Source organism: Hirsutella rhossiliensis, assembly GCF_020360975.1.
Source record: "Hirsutella rhossiliensis strain HR02 chromosome Unknown scaffold00003, whole genome shotgun sequence".
Taxonomy (NCBI): domain Eukaryota; kingdom Fungi; phylum Ascomycota; class Sordariomycetes; order Hypocreales; family Ophiocordycipitaceae; genus Hirsutella; species Hirsutella rhossiliensis.
The window spans coordinates 2869616-2890443 of record NW_025408669.1 but is presented as its reverse complement, the minus strand read 5'-3'; the positions used below and the strand labels follow the sequence as shown (position 1 = coordinate 2890443).

Here is a 20828-nt window from a genome sequence, read left to right as displayed (position 1 = left end):
TACGGGCCAATCAAGACCAATGATCTCACGAAGAGAGCATGCAAGTGGGCATTGATTGTTTTAATAATGGGTGTTTTTTTTTGTTGTATTCCGTCGTGTCTTTTCTTCTTGCAATTGCCCTCTTCTAGGCTCCCTATTTATATCCCTTTTTCAGTTGTATAGGTACAATATCTAGGAGGCTGGGCTCCTTTCCCCAGCCCCCCCTTTGCATACTGACTTTCCCTAGTCGCCGAGGGCTCTTTCAGCTTCCCCCGTATATGCAGTCTCTCTACAGCCTGTGTGGCTGCCTAATGCGGTCTCCTAATAGTCTTCTGCAGCCTCAGAATTCTCTGCAGGCTGCCTTTCTGTCTAGCCCGTCGGGGCCCTTAGCTGTATGCCCCTTATGGTCACCCCGAGCTCAAGATCTCAGACGTGCTTCGCGACAAATGATGGCCCTAGGGAGAGGTACGAGACGCTGGCAGGAAAGCAAGAACCCCGCAGACGCCGACCTGGTCGGAGGGGAGAAAGGGGGCTAATGTCACGGGCTGTGCCCGGCTTGGTGGACCCGGTTGTACCGGGTCCGGTGGGTCGTGCTCGGGTGGCAGCACCGGCCCCGCTCCGCGGACCCGGAAGCTGCGAGAACATTCTGTGAAGGGTAATATAAGCTCGCACTCGAGGCTACGCCTCAAGTTCAGCTTCCTTTCCTCCTCAGCTCTAGATAGACAACACATAGGCACCTGTTAGTTGAACAAACTCCGGGCCAGCCTCTTACAACGGATCGAATATTCAATTAGATCACTTATCCTAACTGGTCGCCTATTTTAACGGATTACTCCCTTTGACGGATTAAATCTTCTATTAGATCTCTTATTTTAACGGATCACTCGCTTTAACGGATCAAATGTTCTATTAGATCTCTTATTCTAACGGGTCGATGGTATACAGGAACTTCGGCGAGAACTTGGACGCTTGAGGGCCAACGCACACTCTAAAATCATTTTTGACACTTCCATCGGAATCTACACCCTCGATTCGCCCTCGGCGCGATGGCGCGCCGCGCTCAGAGCGTCGGAGGGTTGGACGAGGTGCCGATGGTGATCGACGGCGGCAAGAAAGGGTTGGCGCAGAGCATGCACGATACATTTCCACTACTAACCCCATGCTCAGCAGCTCAATAAGCCGGACGAGGAGGACGATGAAGAGGAAGGCGAGGAGGAGGTGAACAATTGAGCGTTGATGTTTCCCAACTCGACCGCCACGGTGGCGGCAAATATCTGTAGGGCGTGATAGAAATGCGCTCTGCTGGTCCGCTGCGTCCCCGCCGGTGTATTTGCACCTTCTGCTACGTGACAAAATTCAAAGAGATAAACGCTGAGGTACATGGAGCAGTGTACTGCGGGGCAGGATGTCCATGCCGCTAACCTATTTCGACACTTGGGTGACGGATTTTGGGGTTTTGCAACAGTCACCCCTATAGCCTGCCGTATTTGGCCCCGCAACCGAAAGTAATTCCTCGGAGCTTCTTTGCCGCTACGGCATACAACCCTTGTCTCTTATAAAGACGCTTTATAAAGATATTTACATTACGTAGCAGATTCCTCCCGTATGCATTAATCTTCAATTTATGTGTGTATCTCTCGAAACCTAAGCCAATTCCCTATAACTCTATTTCTCGCCTTTCTTAATCATCGTTGGCCGTGTTTATTATAAAAGGCCTAGCAAATTCTTTGTACTGATATGAGCTTACCTGTTTATTTCCAAGATATATTCCTCGATAGTATTTATTCTCGCTCTCTGAGTATCTTGTTCTCTCCCACGATGCTCTTCCATCTTAAAGGCTTCTTCTTTGTCCTACTCTTAGAGCAAGCCTCTGCGCTTGGACATAATGTCCTCAACGGCAGTAAGTTACCTTTGGTGGCGAAACTGCGTAAATTAACCGCCATCTTAGATATGTACGGCGGCGATGGAAATGTTGTTCCCAGCAGCCACCCTATCTCTGAAGAGAACACTATTAGTTTTCAAGATCCAGTGACCCCGCCAATACACACCAAGAGAGGGGGAGGGGGAGGCCTCTTGGTCGGATCGAGGCTATTTTCCGGTTCAACTACTTGCACCACCTATTCGGACTGTTCCTGGTGTTTCTTTTATCAGAGATGCTGCGTACGTAGCTACGGGAGTGGATCGTGCGAATGCGGCACAAGTGGGCGGGAAAACCAATGTCATTAATACAGACATGTTTTGCGAGTCCCGATCGGCAAGGACAGGCTGCGGCGCCGAAGACCGCCGAGCCTCGGGGGGTGTGATCATCTCGCGAAGAGAGGGTGCAAGTGATGAATAGATTAAGTTCCTTGTCCTTATATTCTTCTTCCTCCCTAACAAAAAGTGACTTCTTATAGTTCTGTCACCTGTGGCTGCCTTGTGGTGGCGATGTCGCCACCCAGGCCGCCTAGATGACGTTGTCATCTAGAAGGTTCGATACCACCGCTTAACAACAACATTATTCATCCTTCTCAGTCACCTTTGCTAGAGTCAGCCCGACTAGGTAACCTCCGGACCTAGATCGTTAACCCGTTTTCACGACAGATCAAAGACAAGGCGCGTGCAAATTTCAGACTTGCAAACAGATAGATCAAATCCAGATATATTCAAATCAAATCAGATATATCCAAATCAGATCAAATCAAATCACCTCTCAGGTTATTCAAATCAAATCAAATTGACCTGCAACATATTCAGATCAAATCAGATCGCAGAGGTCGGATTTATTTGGATATTTGACTATCTGAATGGCAGCTTCAGGGTAAGCCTCTGCCCACCAAACCTGCCGACGAGACCTCGTTGATCCTCGTTTTGAGTTCCCACTTAGGGACCGGAGGAGGCTTGGGGTCGAACCTTAACGCGTGACGCGCAAATTTTCATCTTGGCGCGCACCAGCGGCTTTACGCATCGTCAATTGTGATCCTGCAAATTTGCGCAGCGTTTCCCAGGCCATTCCCCCAGCATCAACCCGATCCGCGGTTCTCGCGCGGATGCGCTTCATGATCTAGTATGGCCCTATCTCCCAATACCGAAAAAAATGTCGTGCCAGTGATTCAGGCGCGTGCTTTTTCTTCCAGTGTCACAGACAATGCTCCCCAATCCAGTGCATCGAATCCAACAAGAGAGCATGGATACGACATTGAGAAAGACAGCTCTGGTCATCGGTTTTGGCTGTGTAAGATGTGTCACCGGAAGAGGGCCACCGTAACGCACATATACGACGCTGCATCTACGAGCCAGGCGAGCGCCCATATGGCAGTTACTCACCACATCAACAAGGACGGGCCGATGCCAGCTCAGAGAAAGAAACAACGCACTTTGCTCGACATGATTGACCTGGATTCCCACCAGCCTAGGGAACAAGCTCTGATGAATGCTTTCGTCGCGTCCTTTGAACCTATTCGCTTTCAGCAGCTGCTCATCCGCTGGGTGACTTGCGATAACATCCCATTTCACAAGCTTGAAAGTCCGTATTTTCGCGACTTGATGGCATATGCGAATGGAGCTATCGTCGACTCGGGAAGTCTTCCCACACATAGTACATTCCGCGAATGGATTGTACGGTCGTTCGATCGGCATAAAGGCGTCGTGACAGAATTGCTCAGTCGCTCGCTTAGCCGCATCAACGTGTCTTTTGATGCATGGTCCTGTCACACACAGGATATCAGCCTCCAACAGGCTAACCCCTACCATCTACACTATGCCAAACAGCCACACCAACCATCAACATTATGCACACATTATAGGCACTTACACTATATAATCAGATGCTTCTAGCATCTCCCAGCCACTCCTTTATGTCATCTATAAAGATGTTGCTCCTTTTCCCCTCTAGATAGCTAAATGAAGAGTTCTTCCACTTCCTGATCTTCATGCTTGCTGCTGCTCTACACCCCGTGCGATAGGTCCTCTCGTAAATTCACGTCCCTACTCGGACTTACCGTCCATTTTCTCGATGACGAAGGCAAGTTTCGAACGTTTCTCCTCGGCCTGCCTCGGATCGAGGGTCGCCACAGCGGTGGGAACCTTGCCGACCGAGTGAGCGAGATAATCCACGAGTACGGCTTTGAGAGCCGCGTGGGATACTTCGTGACGGACAACGCGGAAAGCAACGACACCTGCCTCGGGCACCTCAGCTCCGAGATAGGATTTAGGAAGCAGCATCGGCGACTTCGCTGCTGTGGGCATATCATCAATCTTGTCGCCCGATCCATCCTTTTTTGGAACAGACGTCGACGCCTTTGAGGAAGATTGTCAAGCTGAGAAAGAGATCCAGGATGACATGAAGCTTTGAAGGTGCAAAGGTCCCATAGGAAAACTCCACAATATCGTCCATTGGGTGCAAAGGTCTGGTCAGCGCATTGAGAAGCTTCACAAACTGCAGTCCATCGAGAACATTGCCCTGAACCTCGAGGATCAAACGACCTACGATGTTATCGTGGACAACGCGACTCGTTGGAACTCATCCGAAGCCAGAGTTGGAAATCGATCTTATAGATCGATTTTCGAGCCTGATCGATCGAATTTTATCGATCGTCACCTTCAATCGATCGATATCGATCGATCGCTGTTTGATTCGAATCGATCAATACTAAAAATCATCCCTATCTAGGGTGATCTTGCCCATCAGTTGAAGAACTTGCCTCCAATTGTCCCCTTCAAGCAGACCAAGAGGAAGTGTGAAAGGCCTCTAGTGAGTTGATACAACTAACTAGTCCCTATGCTGTTTACTATCAAGATAGAGAAGAAAGAAAGAAAGAAAGAGAATCTACTACATGAGAGCACAATAGCATTTTATAGCTTCGAGCCAATGGAAGGTTCTAGAAGCTAGGCGGCGCAGCCGCCGTTAAAGCAACTTGCCCGTTACATTACCCCTCCTTCCAACGTTTCCTCTTCCGGGGATCGTGGCAATCTGTGGCAAGATGACTTGAGAAGGTGACACTCCTTTTATGCTTCTTCCATTGCTTCCATGCATCGGTGTGTCGAATAGTAGTAGGGGTTCCACGTAGGCTGCGAGTAATCATGCCATTTACGAGCACCTTCTTATGCGTACCTTCCATTCTTTCATCCAGAATTCTTTCAACAAGGTACATCTTTCGCCGTCCACCAGCACCGGTGGGGCACTCTCTTGATCGAGTTTCTGCGAAGGCAATGGGTCTCCGGGACTGGCCGGAGTAGGTCGACGTGAAAGACTGGATGGATGCGCCCAGGCACATCCAACCTGTAGGCATGTGGGCTAACTTCCGCGAGCACTTGATATTTGGCATGTAGCCAATCGAGCTTCTTGCAGGGTCGCGATGTTTTGACATTTCTCAAGTTGAGGTATACCCAATCCCCAGGCTCGTGTCTCGGTGCGGCTGTCCTGTGCTTGTTGGCTTGCGCTTGCTGTATTTCCTGGGCCATAGCTATCGCTGCTTGCGCAAACTCCGTGGCGTCCTGTAGTCTCTGAATAAAATCCTCCGCTGTCGCTTCCCCCTGCGTCGTGTCTTCCGTTCTTCGATGCTCAACTAACTGGATTGGCTCGTTGTGGTAGCCGTGCATGAAGAAGAACGGACTCAGTCCGGTGGAGGTTGCTTCCCTCTCGTTAATAGTCGCCATCGCGATTGGAAGCAAGTCTAACCAGTTCTCCTGCAGATAATTCGTCCATATCCGAAGAATCCTCTCTACCTCTTGGTTCATTCGTTCTGTTGCACCGTCGGTTTGTGGATGGTACGCCGTCGACAACCGCTGCTCGATCCCTAGCATCTGACAGAAACTTTTCCACATACCACTGACAAACTGGGGACCCCGATCACTGGCGATAGCCGTTGGGATGCCATGGACAGGGTAATGTCGTTCGAATAGTCTTCTTGCAACCGCTTCTGTGGAAATATCGTTCAATCCTTCGAGTTCGACGCCTTTGGTGAGTCGGTCCGTGACCACCATGCAGTTCGTCGCGCCATCCTTCCCCGACGGTGGGAGGTCAGTGATAAAGTCAATGGTAATTTCGCTCCATATGCGTTGCGGAATAGGGAGCGGCTTTAGGAGTCCTTTCTTTGTATCCCTCCAGATGGTGTTTCGTCCGCAAACCTCGCAGTTGCGCACAAACCGACGTACATCGCTAGCGGCACCCGGCCAGAAGAAGCGTCTCGACAGAGTCGAGTACGTGAGGTCCCTTCCAGGATGTCCGGTGATATGAGAGTCGTGAGTTTCCTGGATGATCCTCGTACGTAGCGGCTCCGAACCGGGTATCCAGACGCGTTCTCTAAAGCACAGCAGGCCTCTATTGTCTAATGAGCACTCTGAAATGCTGACAACCTTCTCCTTCTGTAATTCTGTTGGCAAACTCTTCGCTCCATCTGCTACCAGCTTCGTGAGTTCTTGATAGAGCTTGTCTTCTTGGCGTGCGGCGTGCCACAGCTGCTGTAACTCCTCATCTTCAAATATCCTGATCTCTTTTCCGAAGTTGATTTCCTGGGCACCCTCGGTGTTGGTAGACAATGTCGATATTGGGACCCTTCTAAGGTGATCATCTTGGAATAGCCTCATAATGCGTCCCTTTAGTCGTTCATCAGAGTGGTTGGCCGGCATATCCTGGTCCCGTCGAGAGAGTGCGTCAGGCAATCCGCCCTTGCGGCCCGGCCTCCATTCGAGTTCGAATTGGAACCTGGACAGGAACTCCGACCACCGCACTTGTCTCTCTGTCAACCTCCTTTCCGAGTAGAAGTATCTCAGGTTCTTGTGGTCCGTTAGGATCTTGAAGTGCTCTACTGCCCGTAGCTCTGGTTCCCACTGCTCCAAACATCTGAGAATGGCGAGTAGCTCCTTGTCATGGATAGCGTAGTTCGCTTCGGCTGCCGAATGTTTCTTCGAGAAGTATGCGACAGGTCGTACCAGTCCACCCTTATCATCTCTCTGCAAGAGCACGCCTCCCGACGCGAATCCTGAAGCGTCTGCTTCAAGATAGTCTCCTTTCTGGATGGAAGTGTGCAGGATCGGGGCCGTGATCAACAGGTCCTTGAGCTTCTCGAAGGCTTCGTCGCACAATCCATCCCAACGGAATGGCGTCCTTCTTCGTTAGCCGCGTTAGCGCTCAGCTATCACCGAGAAGTCTGGCATAAATATCCTGTAGAAGTTCGCGAATCCGATGAAACTCCTCACGGATTTAACATTCGTCGGGGTTGCCCATCCCTTCACAGCCTCAACCTTCTCTGGGTCGACTCGGATCCCACACTCCGCCTCGATGATAAACCCAAGGTATTTCACAGCCTTGACTTCGAATTCGCTCTTGTTGATGTCCAGTTGCAGCCCAGCATCCATCAGTCGTTGGAGGACCTTGCCGACTTTGTCGCGGTGGTCTTGCAGGCTTCAGAGGAGAAGATCAGGACATCGTCGATATATGCTGACACAAAATCGTCTAGGTAATCCTGGAGCGCGCTGTTAATGTACCGCTGAAAGGCTGCTGGTGCGCCTGTCAGGCCGAATGGAACTACCAGCCATTCGAAGGATCCATAGCGCGTTCTGAAAGCTGTCTTTTCTTCGTCGGCGGGGCGACCTGATCTTATGGAACGCTGCTATTACATCTACCTTGGTGAACCACCTTGCCTTGGCTATAGTTCGCAAGGTCTCGCTCAGTAAGGGCAAGGGATAGCGGTCCCTCTTCGTTATATGGTTCAAACCTCTGTAATCCACGCAGAAGCGGATGCCTCCACCGGGCTTCTTCACCATAAGGACTGGTGCTGCGGCTGGCGAGCTGCTGACTCTAATAAATCCCTTGTCGAGTAGTTATGTGAGGGTCTTTCGTAGCACCAATAGCTCCTCGCGGGACATGCTGTAAAGCGGTCCCCAGGGTAGGGCTTCTCTCGGCCATGCTCGTCTTTCAGCACTTCGATCTTCAGGTCCACACCTGGCCGATGAGGGGGCAGCTGGTCGGCCAGTTGCTGAGAGAAAGCTCGAGACCACTTGTGGTACTGTGGTGGCAGCTTCTCCATTACGTCAGTCTTCGGTTTCGGTCTTAGGGCCTTGTCAATATCCGCCATTGTGACCGAGTGAACTCCAATGCCGCCTTTGCGTTTGTCACGGCGTGCTTCCGCTAAAAAGGTTGCGGCCATGACATTAGAGACGTCTAGCTGGGGAGGCTGGTAACGTCGTCGGTCTCGTACTTGAACTCCACTGGACCCGATCTCGAGATATCCTTCCTTTGCGTGGATGTGAACATCCTGGTCTTCCATCCATCGTTTACCCAGGATCATGTCCCAGTTAAGATCGTCGATGACGTACATGAAAACACGATGCTGCTGATGTCCATCGAGGTCGATCGACACATACGTGATCTTGTCGATTTTGACCTCCTTGCCGTCTCCCGCTGCATTCTCCAAGATGCGCGGCTGGACGCGTATATGTGGCAACTGGAGAGAGTGAAATGTGCGCTTGCTAACCGCGCCGTAGCAGAGGCAGCCATAGTCGACAAGAGATGGCACAAAGTCTGTGCCGTTCACCCTGACGTCTGCTATGAACGGTTCTCCGTCCATTTTTGCTTTTCCGCTCACATCCCATTCTCTCACAGCCGCCGCGTGTCCTAGTCTGAATCTTCATCGCTATGAGACGAAGCTTCGTCTTCGGCGATCTCGGCATTAGTGACCGCTGGTCGTGTCGGAGCCACGGCATTGACCTGAGTGCGACGGGTCGCGTTTGCGGGTCGGATAGGCGCAGCCAATGGGCAGCGCTCGATCCTGCAGTTGTCTCTTCCACAACGAAGGCAACGCCCTTCACGGTAACGGGCGTCCATCTCGGTCTGATCGACCCACTTTGCACGCTTGCCCAACAGCGCTTGGTCTTCTGGTCGGTTGGATTGGTGACCATATGTGTTCTTATCACTGCGGGTGCGCGCAGCGTTCACTTTCGCGGATGCTTGTAGAGTTGGCTCCCATTCCATCATGTCCTCTCGTCTAACTTCAGTTTTCTGGCCGGACTGTTTCTGGGCGGCCTGGCCTCCATGGTTCTGGTGGTTGTCATAGTTGTCCGAACTCTTTGTGTTGCCTCGGGGCCTTTTCCACTGACCCAACAGTTCCATCTGGCTGCTCAGCGAATCGCATCTCCTCGCCAGCCCAACGTAGCTGCTGATGGCAGAGGGGTCAGAGCCTATAAGGGCTGCTTTCATTTTGTCGTTTAGTGCCTCCTGGGTAGGAAATCTTGCTGTCGTCTGGCCAATACTCGGCGTTGGCATTGGCGATCTCCTCTCAAAGCGGGGTAAAGGACGTGAATGGTTCATTCTCCCTTGCTTAATCGAATGCAAGTTGCGTGTAGCTCTCTGCTTGCGATCCCTCTCCCCGTACAACAACTCGAGGCGGTTGAGTAGTTCAGCAACATTGAACGTTTTCTTCTCGGTTTGCATCTCCACAAATGTGGTCACGTTGTCTTTAGCCTTGCCTTCTAGGCTCATGAAGATGTACATAAAGTGGCCCTCTGCATCTCCAAGGGCTTCTTTATCGACTCGTAGTTTTCCTTCGGTTTCTAGTTTCCAGCTTCGCCACTGGGCCTTGTCGCCGCCGAATTTCGGGATGTCTCGTAATTTGGGGCGCTTGGTTGGATGAGGGCTGTGAGTGGCGACTACATGGATGTCCTCGATGGGGACAGCCGGGGTGACAGATGGCGTCGGCTTTGGGAGTTCAGACGAACGGGATTGCTGGTGTTGCTGGAGTTCCAAGGCAATAAACCGTTCTTCAAACTGGGTATTTCTTCGGGAATTCTCTTCTCTCAAACTTCGTATCTCGGCAACCAGGGCGCTGAGGACGTCCGGCTGCATGTTGTTATCTTCGGCCATCGCGACTTCGCTGAACGTTACCCGTTGGTCTAAGCGTGGTGGGGCCACGGCAGCCCACTAAAGGTCTTACGCCCTTTAGTTGGCACAAAAAATCCGTGACATCACAAAAATTCCGTGACAGTCGCCTCTCTTTTGAGTACCGTCTCAATTGCCGTCAACGCGTATTTTCAACCCAAACCAACTTGAGAGGTTATTCTCTATTTCATACGGTATGACTCCCAATGACAATGCCCTAGCCGCCGCGCGAGACGTCATCGCCTCTCGCCGGCCGCCTAGAGCGGCCCTACGTCGTGCCACAACACCACAACGAACCCCCCTTTCTATCCGCAAAGCGGCTCCTAGGTACAAAGTCAATAGAGGCGCTGTCGAGAGGGCCATCCGTTCTTTGGAAAACCCATTTGCCCGAGGTCAGGGGCGCCCAACTGCGTTGACCGAGGATGAAGATAACGCCCTTGTGGCGTACATACAGTGGATGGAGCGTACTGGTATTCCAGCGGGAAAGGAGCAGCTTGAGGCTGCCGCAAATACAATCAGGCAGCGACGAGATCCATCATCAAGACCTATGTCTCAGAACTGGCTCGCAGGCTGGCGCCAAAGTCACCCTGAGGTCAAGAAGACTTACTTGAAGGCCGTCGAGAGAGCACGTGTCACACATAGGATATCAGCCTCCAACAGTCTGACCCCCTATTCGCACAGTCCGTTTCCACATTTCCCCACAGAAACTTCTAGGAGGCATCATCAACGCATCAGTGGCTTCCAGATGATCCGATCAGATGCTTCCATTCACTACCATTCCCTTCCATTCTCATATTCAGGCAGTCTATAAAGATCTCGCCTCTTTCCCACCTTAGATAGCAGAATCAAGAGTCTTCCAGTCCCTGATCTTTATGCCCACTTGCTCATCCTCCGTGCGATAGTTATGAGCCCGGTCTGCCATTGACTGGGTATCTTATTCTCGTTCATTCCGCTGCGCAGAATAGCTTCCACAATGAGCTCAGCTCTAGATCTTGATGGCTCTTCCAAGGGCACCGTGCTCAACGGCCCTTGCGACTGGAAACAATGGATTTCTATCATCAAGAAATTCGCCACGTCCCACAGTCTTTGGGACTTTCTGGACCCTGCCGTCAAGGAGGGTAAGCCGGTTCTTCAGCAGCCAGTTGAACCAACATTCCGACAAATCAACCACGAAGCATCTGATCTCGTGGATCTGACCTCGGAGGAATTTCGCCGTCTCGAATTCCTCCACACCCAATACCGCTCGAAGCTTCAAGGGTATAGGGATCAAGTGAAGGCACTCGCCAGCCTTCAACAACACATCGTCAAGACCATCGGCAACTACTACAGCACCATTGCCGAGGAACACGACGTTGCAAAGCAACTTGCCTTGCTTCAGGCTCGTGTGGCCCCAACCGACTGGGCACTCGAGAGGAAGTTGTTCAGCGTTATCGTTCCACCCTTCAGTCGCCAAACAGGACCAAGATCGAAGCTTGGGTCACCCAATGGCAGAAAGTCCTCACTGAGGCAAAGCAATTAGGGCTTCCTGATGTCCAGGACCTTCGCCCTACCCAAGATTTCCTACAGGCTGTTTCGTCCATCAACGCCCCATTCACAGACTATTGGGTCAACAAAATGGAAGACGAGGCCGTATTCGGCAAGCCTGATTGGAAGACCGACTTCCCGGACGGCATTAAGATCAGTGAGATCTTTGAACGAGCTCACCGAATCAAGGCCGCCAACAACAGCAAAGGATCATTCGGAGCTGCCTTCCAAGGCAAGGGAGAGAAATCGGAGAGGAAAGAGGACAAGCCTAAGTGGTCTTCAAGCAAGAACGCTGATGGTGTTCCTATGTGTGTCTGCGGAGAATATCACCGCTTCGTAGATTGCTTCTATCTCATCAAATCAGCTCGGCCTGATGGCTGGACTCCTGATCAGAAGGTTGAGAAGAAGATCAAGAAATCCTCGACTCCAATCCATGGGCAAAGAAGATGACGGAGAAAGCACAAGACTTCAAGAAGAAGGAAATGGAGAAATCGTCCGACTCCTCCGTTAAAGGTACAGCGTTTGCCGGTCTTCTACCAGCTCCTGACAACACACCGCCTCCTCAACACCTCCATCAACCAGTTTCTCGACGGAAAGGCAGTCTACCCGCTGTATGACTCCTTTATCCTTGATTCCGGATCAGACACACACATTTGCAACAACCGATCCCGTTTTCTTGACTACACCGCCCTTGCAGAGCCAGAAGAGCTCTTTGCAGGCGATAGTCAACTTCAGATCCTTGGCTACGGCACAGTCCGTATGAAGCTTGAAGAAGGAGGACTTTTCAGCTCAACGAAGTTGCCTTCGTGCCAAAATTCCACACCAACATCGCATCCCTCGACCGCTTTCTTGCGAAGGGATACAACTGGAATCCACTATCTGGACGCGTCTCTAAAGACGATCAGATTATATTTCATACGAAACGCCGCTTTCGTCAACCGGTCATCGAGTTCAACCCGATTAAGGACTCTCACGCCTCCAACTTCACATCTTCATCTGCACCTCGCGCAGTGAAAACAGCAGATGCTACGCTTTGGCATAAGCGCCTAGGTCACTTGAACGCTCAAGCCCTAGAGCATCTTGTTGAGAACACGACGGGTTCGAAGATCAAAGGCCCAGTTACCATCGATTGCACCGCGTGTTCCTTGGGAAGGGAAAGAAGGTCGTCTCGCCGAACCCCTCAAAACCGAGCCCCAGACCATTCTGGAGAATCTACGTTGATATCTTCAGTATGAACACCTCATTCAACGGCAAGGAAGCTGTTCTTCTTATCAAAGATGAATTTACAAGCATGATCTTCATCTACCTTCTGAATGACGCGACACAAGGGTCCGTTATGACTGCTTTGAGAAACCACGAGGCAATGGTTCAACGCCAATGGAATCTCAACATTTGCATTATCCACCGTGATAACGATCGTTCTCTTCAGAGTGCGTATGAGAGCTGGATCGAGGAAAAGGGATTCAAGATGAACCTTCTGCCCCTTACACTCCCGCTCAAAACGGTTCTGCAGAGCGATCTGGGGGGGTAATATCTGCCCAGGCCAGAACAATGGGAATTGATGCCAATTTACCATCTGATCTTTGGCCAGAAACCTGGAAAGCTGCAGTGTTTTTGCACAACAGATCGCCCATGCAGAACCACAGCTTCCGAACGCCTTTCCAGCTGCTTCATCAGTGGCTGCGAGACAACAACAGAGACATAGGCTACCAGCAAGACCAGCCTGACATCACGTTTCTCAAGGCATACGGCTGCAGAGCCTATCCCTTGACACCCCAGGCCATTCAGAACAGACAGAAGAAGGACCTAAAGACCGACCCTCACACAGAAATCGGTTATCTCGTTGGATATGATTCCACGAACATTTTCAGGATCTGGATTCCGTCCACATCAGAAGTCCGAAGGGTCCGAGATGTGACCTTCAATGAAAGCATCTTCTATGACGGAAATGATCAGCCACCAGAACCTATCCCGCATCGCGTGAAGTACAGCTTCCAGCCCACATCGAGGACGAGTCGGATTACGAGGAAATCCCCACTCAAATCGATGAACCTGAACCTGACCCCGTTGAGCAATCTCCCTCAACCTCAGACCAAGGAGACGCCACCACGATTGTGGTACAACCCGAACCATCTGATCGCGAGGACTCGGATGATCAGGATGAGTTTCATGACATTCAGCACCCATATCCGACACCGGACCCCGGTCCGAGTGACTCTCAGCCACGGCGCTCAGCCCGCACTCCAAAGCCTCGCAAGCTCAGTGCTTTTCGACCAACACTAAGGGTCAATTCCACAGCTCTTTCTTTCTCGGCAGAGAAGAAAAACTTCACAGACGACACCTTCCTCCCGAACCTACGACGTATAAGGAACTTCGCACCCACAGATTTGGTCCTCAGTTCAGAGAAGGGCCCACGCCGAGTGGAAAGCACTCCAACAGAGAGGAACCTTCAGAGCGGTCCCCAGAGACCAGGTCACGGGCAAGCTTTTGCCACTTACCTGGGTCTTTAAGTATAAGTTCGACAAGCATGGCTTTCTTACAAAGTTCAAAGCCCGTCTTTGTGTTCGAGGAGATCTTCAACAGCTAGGTGACAAGGACACCTATGCAGCAACCCTTGCAGGACGTTCTTTCCGGATTCTCATGGCCATCACCGCCAAATTCGACCTTGAGACCCGACAGCTCGACGCAGTTAATGCCTTCACAAACGCCCTCTTAGAAGACGAGGAGGAGGTCTATGTAGCCTTCCCAGACGGATACTACAGACAGGGATGGGCTCTTCGCCTCATGCGAGCCCTCTATGGCCTCCGACGGTCCCCTCTTCTTTGGCAGAAGGAACTCACTGCTGCATTCAGAGAGCTTGGTCTTACACAGTGTCCCGACGAACCCTGCATCTTCCAGAACGACTGGCTCACTGTTTTCTTCTTCGTTGACGATATTGTTTTCCTCTATCGCAAGGAAAACGAGGACGCAGCTGATGAGATGGTTGCAGCCCTCAAGAGGAAGTACGCGATGACAGACCAGGGAATTACAATGGTTCCTTGGTATCAGAGTCCTGCGTGACAGACCCAACAGGAAGCTTTGGCTATGCCAAGACTCCTACATTGAAAGGATGGTTCAACGGTTCGACCTTCAACGGCGTGACCACTTCAGAGGAGCCTTTCCCGTGCAACGAAGTCCAGCCGCACACAGGGCAGGCTTCTCCAGACCAAATTCAGCTATACCAGAGCAAAGTTGGATCACTGACCTACGCCGCAGCTATCACCCGCTCGGACATAGCCAAGCCAGCGTCTAAACTAGCTGAATTCCTCAACAACCCTTCCGAGCATCACTCCAAGCTCGCAGACCATCTGATCGAGTACCTTTACGCCACTAGGTATCTCGCCATCCAGTTTTCAGGAAAACCCTGCCTCGACGAGGATGTTGTTCCTCAGCTCCACGCTCAACATCATAGCGATTTCCAAAGCGCATCCGACGCTGCTTTCGCTGATGATAAAAAGACTCGCAAGTCATCCCAGGGTTCAATCCTTACCCTCTTCGGCGGCCCTATTGCTTGGAAAGCCGGTAAACAGGATACAGTCACCACTTCTTCCACAGAAGCTGAATTGCTTGCTCTCACGCACACGGCAAAGAGACTATTGCAACCTTCCGTCTCTTTGAGCAGCTCTCTTAAGCTTGATGGAATTCCGACGATCCAATGTGACAACCTTCAAACCATTCGTCTTGTCACACAGGATATTCCACGCCTCCGCACAGCCCTTCGTCACGTTGACATCCACACCTGTTGGGCTAGGCAGGCATTTGAGAAAGGCCTCTATAAGCTCACTTATACGCCTACTTCCCAGATGATTGCAGACGGCCTCACCAAAGCTCTGCCAGGCCAGAAATTTGCTACTTTCGTCAAACAACTCGGTCTCATCGATATCTCTACGTTGCTAGGGATCTAGTTTCTTTCTTCAGTTTGCACTGCCCACTAGCCAGCACAACCTGGGGGGGTATGTCACACATAGGATATCAGCCTCCAACAGTCTGACCCCTATTCGCACAGTCCGTTTCACATTTCCCCACAGAAACTTCTAGGAGGCATCATCAACGCATCAGTGGCTTCCAGATGATCCGATCAGATGCTTCCATTCACTACCATTCCCTTCCATTCTCATATTCAGGCAGTCTATAAAGATCTCGCCTCTTTCCCACCTTAGATAGCAGAATCAAGAGTCTTCCAGTCCCTGATCTTTATGCCCACTTGCTCATCCTCCGTGCGATAGCACGGAAGTATTTTGAAGCGCAGAGTGTTGAGGAAGTGAATGACTTCTTCTCTAACCTCGACGAGACTATCAAGAAGTTTCGCATTGGGGCATCGGAGATTTGGAATGAAGATGAAGCCGGCATTCGGATCGGCTGCTTGCGAGAACGCGTACACGTTCTCGTGACCCGCACCACACGCGTGAAGAGTCGGGTGGAAGTTCTCGATCCGGCGAATCGAGAATCCTGCACAGTTATTGGCACGATCAATGCTGCAGGGGACTCTCTTCCTCCTGGATCATCTTCGCGCATTTCCTACGAATTGGGCCGGTATCGCTATTGATAGTGGCGTCCGCTTTGCTCAATCACCAACCGGCTTCAGCAACGCTCAGATACATCTCGAATGGGCGAGGCACTTCAATCGCTGGTCCTGGGCATCCTCAGCGCAAGCACAACGCTCTGGGAAGTCACTAGAACAATGGTTTGGCTGTGATGAGCATCTTCGTGTTCCAAACCTTGGGATGACGACGGTTGAGGCACCTCCGACCCAACGGGACGAGAAGATAGGATTTTCCGGTTGCTCGTTGTAGATGGCTTCACAGGGCACACGACTCTCGAATTCGCTGAATACTGCATCAAATTTGATATCATCATCGCCATTCTCCCCCTCATTCCACACATCATGCAGCCGCTGGATGTTGGTGTTTTCCAACCACTGAAAGCGGCACACCAGAAAGCTCTACGAAAAACACTCGCAGAGGGCCACCTTGCTTTCTCGCGGGTTGACTTCCTCAACGCTTTTCAAAAAGTCTACGAGGCTGGGTTCACGCGCCATAACATCATTGCGGGCTTCGAAAAAACAGGTCTTTACCCGGTGACACCAAAACCCGTTGTTGCAAGGCTTCTCAACGAGCAGCTTCGGCAGCAGAGACTTGTGAACCCGGCTTATAACTCACTTTTGCCTAATGAAGCCCGTTTCCAGATCGCTGCGGATACTACGAACAGGATTAGGCAGCGGTACCATGACGTACTGAGTTCACCAACTCGTGAGGGTTTGCGTCAGACTGCTAAGGTGGTGACAGAAGCCCTCATCCTGCAATCTCAAGTCAATCCTTTATAAAGGACCGAAATAGCCGTATAGAAGCGTGGGCAAGCAGGAAGAAGCGAGGCAAGATCGTTAAGCCGTCCGGTCAATTCATCACGAGCTGCAACATCGAGGACATCCAGCGCGAATACGAATGCAGTCTCGAGCAGCATACCAAGCGGCAAACCCGGCGAGCTACGGATGCATCTCAAACGAATTCGCGACGAGATGGCGGGTATAAGGGCGGATTACAGCGCTAGCAAGAAGCAGGAAGTCAACGGGAAACTCAAGACGATGAATTTCAAGCCTTGGCTACAACATACGGGGCGTGATATTGAGTTCTACACACTCCAAGAGTCCCACGAGACATTCACAAAGGCCCTGAAAGAACCTAAAGCAGACCCATTCTTTGTAGACACTACAAAGGCGAATAACACTGCAAGCGATATCCTCGCCCGCGCAGTTAGGCGGCCGCATCCCCTAGAGGATATGTCGTCTTTACCTGGCAGTGAGGATACAGTTCACTTTCACGGTCTCGGCCCCTTCAACAACGACGACGAAGACGACGGAGAAGAGTACAATGATGACGAAATGCTCCAGCGATCTATAGAGGAAGACATAGCATTGGGGGAATCGTGGATGCCTTCATCGCCTCCAGTTGTCATGGCTGAATCTCTCGCAGATACTCCATGCCCACAACATCACACTCGGCCCTACGATAACATACAAGAGATGCTACGAGACTTTCGTGAGCAGGGTGGGAGTAGAGTTGCGTTGGGTCATTGGGCTCCAAGGTGGCGATCAAAGCACTAAGACGAAGACGGGGCATGGGGAGCTGGTCAACCATCAACGCAACGCCAACCAACTCAACATAGGGCCAAGGTTGATCAACTCAACGGAGGAAAAGCTTATTAATCGGTCAACTCACTCAACTGAGGGCTGAGGTTGAGTTGGTTGCGTTGATCGCCACCCTGGGCATGTTGATATACACCAACACTGGCTACGTCAGGAAGTGCAAGGAAGCAGAATACGCCCTCGTTGGGTTCCAACAGCTGAAATGCGAGCCGATGGGTTGACAAAAGCTCTCCCAAAGCAGAAGCTAGCGGAATTCCTTCGGCTGATTGGGCTTGAAGAGATTGGTGAAAGGTTGAGACTGGGGGCTAGGCTGGAGGCGCTGAAGGACAAGATCAAGGACTGTAGGGAACACCGAATGAGGCCGTCTCACGACCTACACGAACACTAGCCCGGCTCAACTGAGGTTGCCCTTGCAAGTCTGGTTGTATCTGTTCCCTCTGCTAGGGATAGGCAACAGCTAAGGGGATGTGTCGAGAAGAAGGGTTTAAGACTTGGTCCTGAAGCCTGATAGCTAGCTTAAGGTGTAGGGACGAGACAGGATGAAACTGGGAGGACGTGGCAAGCTGACGCGGAGAGAGGGTGCCTATGCATTAGTAAGTCAGCAAAGAAGGAGATGGAAGGCTGAAGAAGAGAGGGCAAAGGGCATAAATGGGAGAATGGTACAGCAGACAGGGAGGAAAAATGGAAGAGAACACATGCATCCTAAAAACATTATGCCCCTTGCCCTGCTCTCTTCGCGAGAGCTCCCGACCCGTGCGTGTACGGACCCGTGGATCTATTGGCTCCCAGGAAGGAGATGGAAGACTGAAGAAGAGAGGGCAAAGGGCATAAATGGGAGAATTGTTCAGCAGACAGGGAGGAAAAAATGAAGGACAACACATGCACCCGAAAACTTTATGCCCCTTGCCCTGCTCTCTTCGCGAGAGTACTACTACCATTCTTGACTTTGATGCAACACGGTCCCCCTGACTGTCATGCTTGCCCGCTGTGGTCTCTGATCCATGCGCGTGTGTATCTAGAATATGGACGAAGAGATATTCTCTAGACGGCTTGCGTCGCTCCCCTCCCATGGAGTTTCGTCCTTGATTCTACGCAACAATTCCTCCTTTTGGGCGTTTCTCGGCCTGATTTTGAATGGGAAATCGGCCGGGTAAGCGATAAGACCTGGTAAAGCCCCGAGCTTGACGTCAATCTCCGATCCATCTTCGGCAACGGCTTTGCTAACTTCAAAAAGCGAAAGAGTTTGTGCGATGATGAGGAAGAGGTTTGAGTCGGCAAGGAACTGGCCCGGACAAATTCTGCGCCCGAAACCGAATACGGCGAATCGAGGATCAGGCTCGTTGCGCGGCGCGGAATATCGTTCTGGGTCGAAGGCGTCGGGGTCGCGGTGGACATTGGGGTCATGCGTGAACCACCAAATTGCCGGTAGTAGATGAGCTCCCTTCGGAATATCGTAACAGTCGTACGTGGTATCCTCGCTGATTGTGTGGGCGGTTCCTATCGGTGCCACAGGTAACCAGCGAAGAGACTCCTTGGTTATCCCGTTAATGTATGGCAGCTTGTCTCGATCCACAAAGCTCGGTAGTCTATCCGGGCCGGTCACGCTGTCAATCTCTTTTTGTGCCTTCCTCTGCACCTCTGGGTATAATAGCATGGCCAATACGAAGCTGCTCAAGTTGGAAGCAGACGTATCTGCGCCCCCGCCAAACAGTATCGCCGCCGTGTGCTTGATTGCGTCCTCATACTGACGCAAGTCTTTTTCGGAGTCGCCTGAACCTTCCTCTCTGTACTCTTGAAGCAGTCTTGAGACGTATGACGGCCGATTGTTGCCACTGTCCATTTGCTTGCGAACAAAGAGGTAGGGTACGTCGGCAACTGCCTGGTTGATTTGATCCCATCGTCGAGCCGTCTCCTTGAACTTCATGCCGGGAAGACTATTGGGGAGATGCCTGAGCGCCGGCACGATATCCACCATCCAGTGCATGGGAGTAAAGGCAAAGGAGAAATTCGTCATCATTTTGTCGATGAGGTCGACCAACGGATCGGACTTTTGCTGTTCGATGGAATAGCCATATGTTATCTTGAGAATGATGGCACCTGTGACGCTAATTACGAAATTAGATAATGAACATCTAGCTGCCACGCAACAATTAATCCGTTATACTATCTCCGCTCCAGTAATGCAACAAATCCATGGGGTTCTTTGGTTTGAGGGCATTTAATGACGAAAGAAAAATAAAAGCCTACATCTTGAAAAGCTTGAGCAAGTTTTCTGGCTCACGCGAGATGCGTATCAGAAAATGCTGCACTTCTCCGTAGACAATGTCGTTATACCTGGTGGCCGCTGATTTAGTGCCAAGCTGTTGATGAATCAGCTTGCGGTGCCATCGATAGGTATCATCGAACTGGCGACCAGGCAGAAAGCGGTTGAAGCCACATAGCTGGTGAGCAAATTGCATCGGCGGTCGGCCGGACGTCTTCCTCGCCGCTTTCTCCAAGAGCTCAAATGCCGCTCTTCGGTCGTGAATGATGACAAGCGTCTGGCCCAGTACGGTCACGGAGCTTACCAGGCCGAATGCATCTTTATGCTTGAGCCAATGCTGATACTCTGGCACTCCTGCCGGGGGAAGATCTTTGAGGTTTCCGATAATGGGCCACGGCTTTGGTCCCGGTGGGAGTTTCAATGCCGATTTTCGTCGGAAGTATCTCAGAAAGACTAGAAAAATTATGGCAAGAACGACGCGTTGCACAATTAGCAAAGTCGCCATGGTGCCTTGAGGAACGAAAGGATGAGGAACGAAAGGACTTTATGCCCGTGGCTTTGAGTGAGGAACGAAAGGACTTATTATTATTATTATTAAAATACTGCGTCACACCTTGCACTTCAGGGATGTGGTGCAAGGCGTACAATCAGCCGAAGGCTGCGAGTCTGGCCAACAGTCAACCAGTCACCGAACAATCAGTACAGTACTCCAGGCGCCCAGGCGATATCGTACACTGTACCACGTGCGCCGTTGCAGAGGCCAACTGGCTGCCAAGGTTGGACGTCAGCATCAGACGGGCGCCAACGCATACGGGACTCTGCTTCGCAAGGTTGCCTGCCTTGTCGTCAGGAGCAGCAGCAGCACCGGCACCAACGCTCATAGCCATGACCTGGATGACAGGCCGGCCTAGGCGGTCGAGGTGGTAGTTGTTATACTCGTTAACCCTGTCTTTCGTGGCGTATACTCGTAGGGGATTGACGAACATGGCCACCTCCTGATTGTCCAGCTTCGTCTGCACGCGGCT

The 20828-nt window shown here is 51.4% G+C and overlaps 3 protein-coding genes across 3 annotated transcripts; 2 read left to right on the top strand and 1 right to left on the bottom strand.

Moving 5' to 3' along the window:
- Positions 1-5809: 5809 nt before the first annotated feature.
- Positions 5810-8528, bottom strand: HRG_03330 (retrotransposon nucleocapsid protein; the record flags this gene model as incomplete). The annotated part of the gene is made up of 9 exons (XM_044861801.1): positions 5810-5812; positions 5875-6061; positions 6107-6287; positions 6345-6851; positions 6900-7069; positions 7405-7448; positions 7585-7656; positions 7723-7736; positions 7826-8528. The coding sequence occupies 9 exons, from the start codon at positions 8526-8528 to the stop codon at positions 5810-5812; spliced, it is 1881 nt and encodes a 626-aa protein (XP_044722827.1).
- Positions 8529-10031: 1503 nt separating this feature from the next.
- HRG_03329 (tc5 transposase DNA-binding domain-containing protein) lies at positions 10032-10646 on the top strand (the record flags this gene model as incomplete). The annotated part of the gene is made up of 1 exon (XM_044861800.1): positions 10032-10646. The coding sequence occupies one exon, from the start codon at positions 10032-10034 to the stop codon at positions 10644-10646; it is 615 nt and encodes a 204-aa protein (XP_044722826.1).
- A 162-nt stretch (positions 10647-10808) lies between these two features.
- On the top strand, positions 10809-11354 carry HRG_03328 (uncharacterized protein; the record flags this gene model as incomplete). The annotated part of the gene is made up of 1 exon (XM_044861799.1): positions 10809-11354. The coding sequence occupies one exon, from the start codon at positions 10809-10811 to the stop codon at positions 11352-11354; it is 546 nt and encodes a 181-aa protein (XP_044722825.1).
- Positions 11355-20828: the final 9474 nt, after the last annotated feature.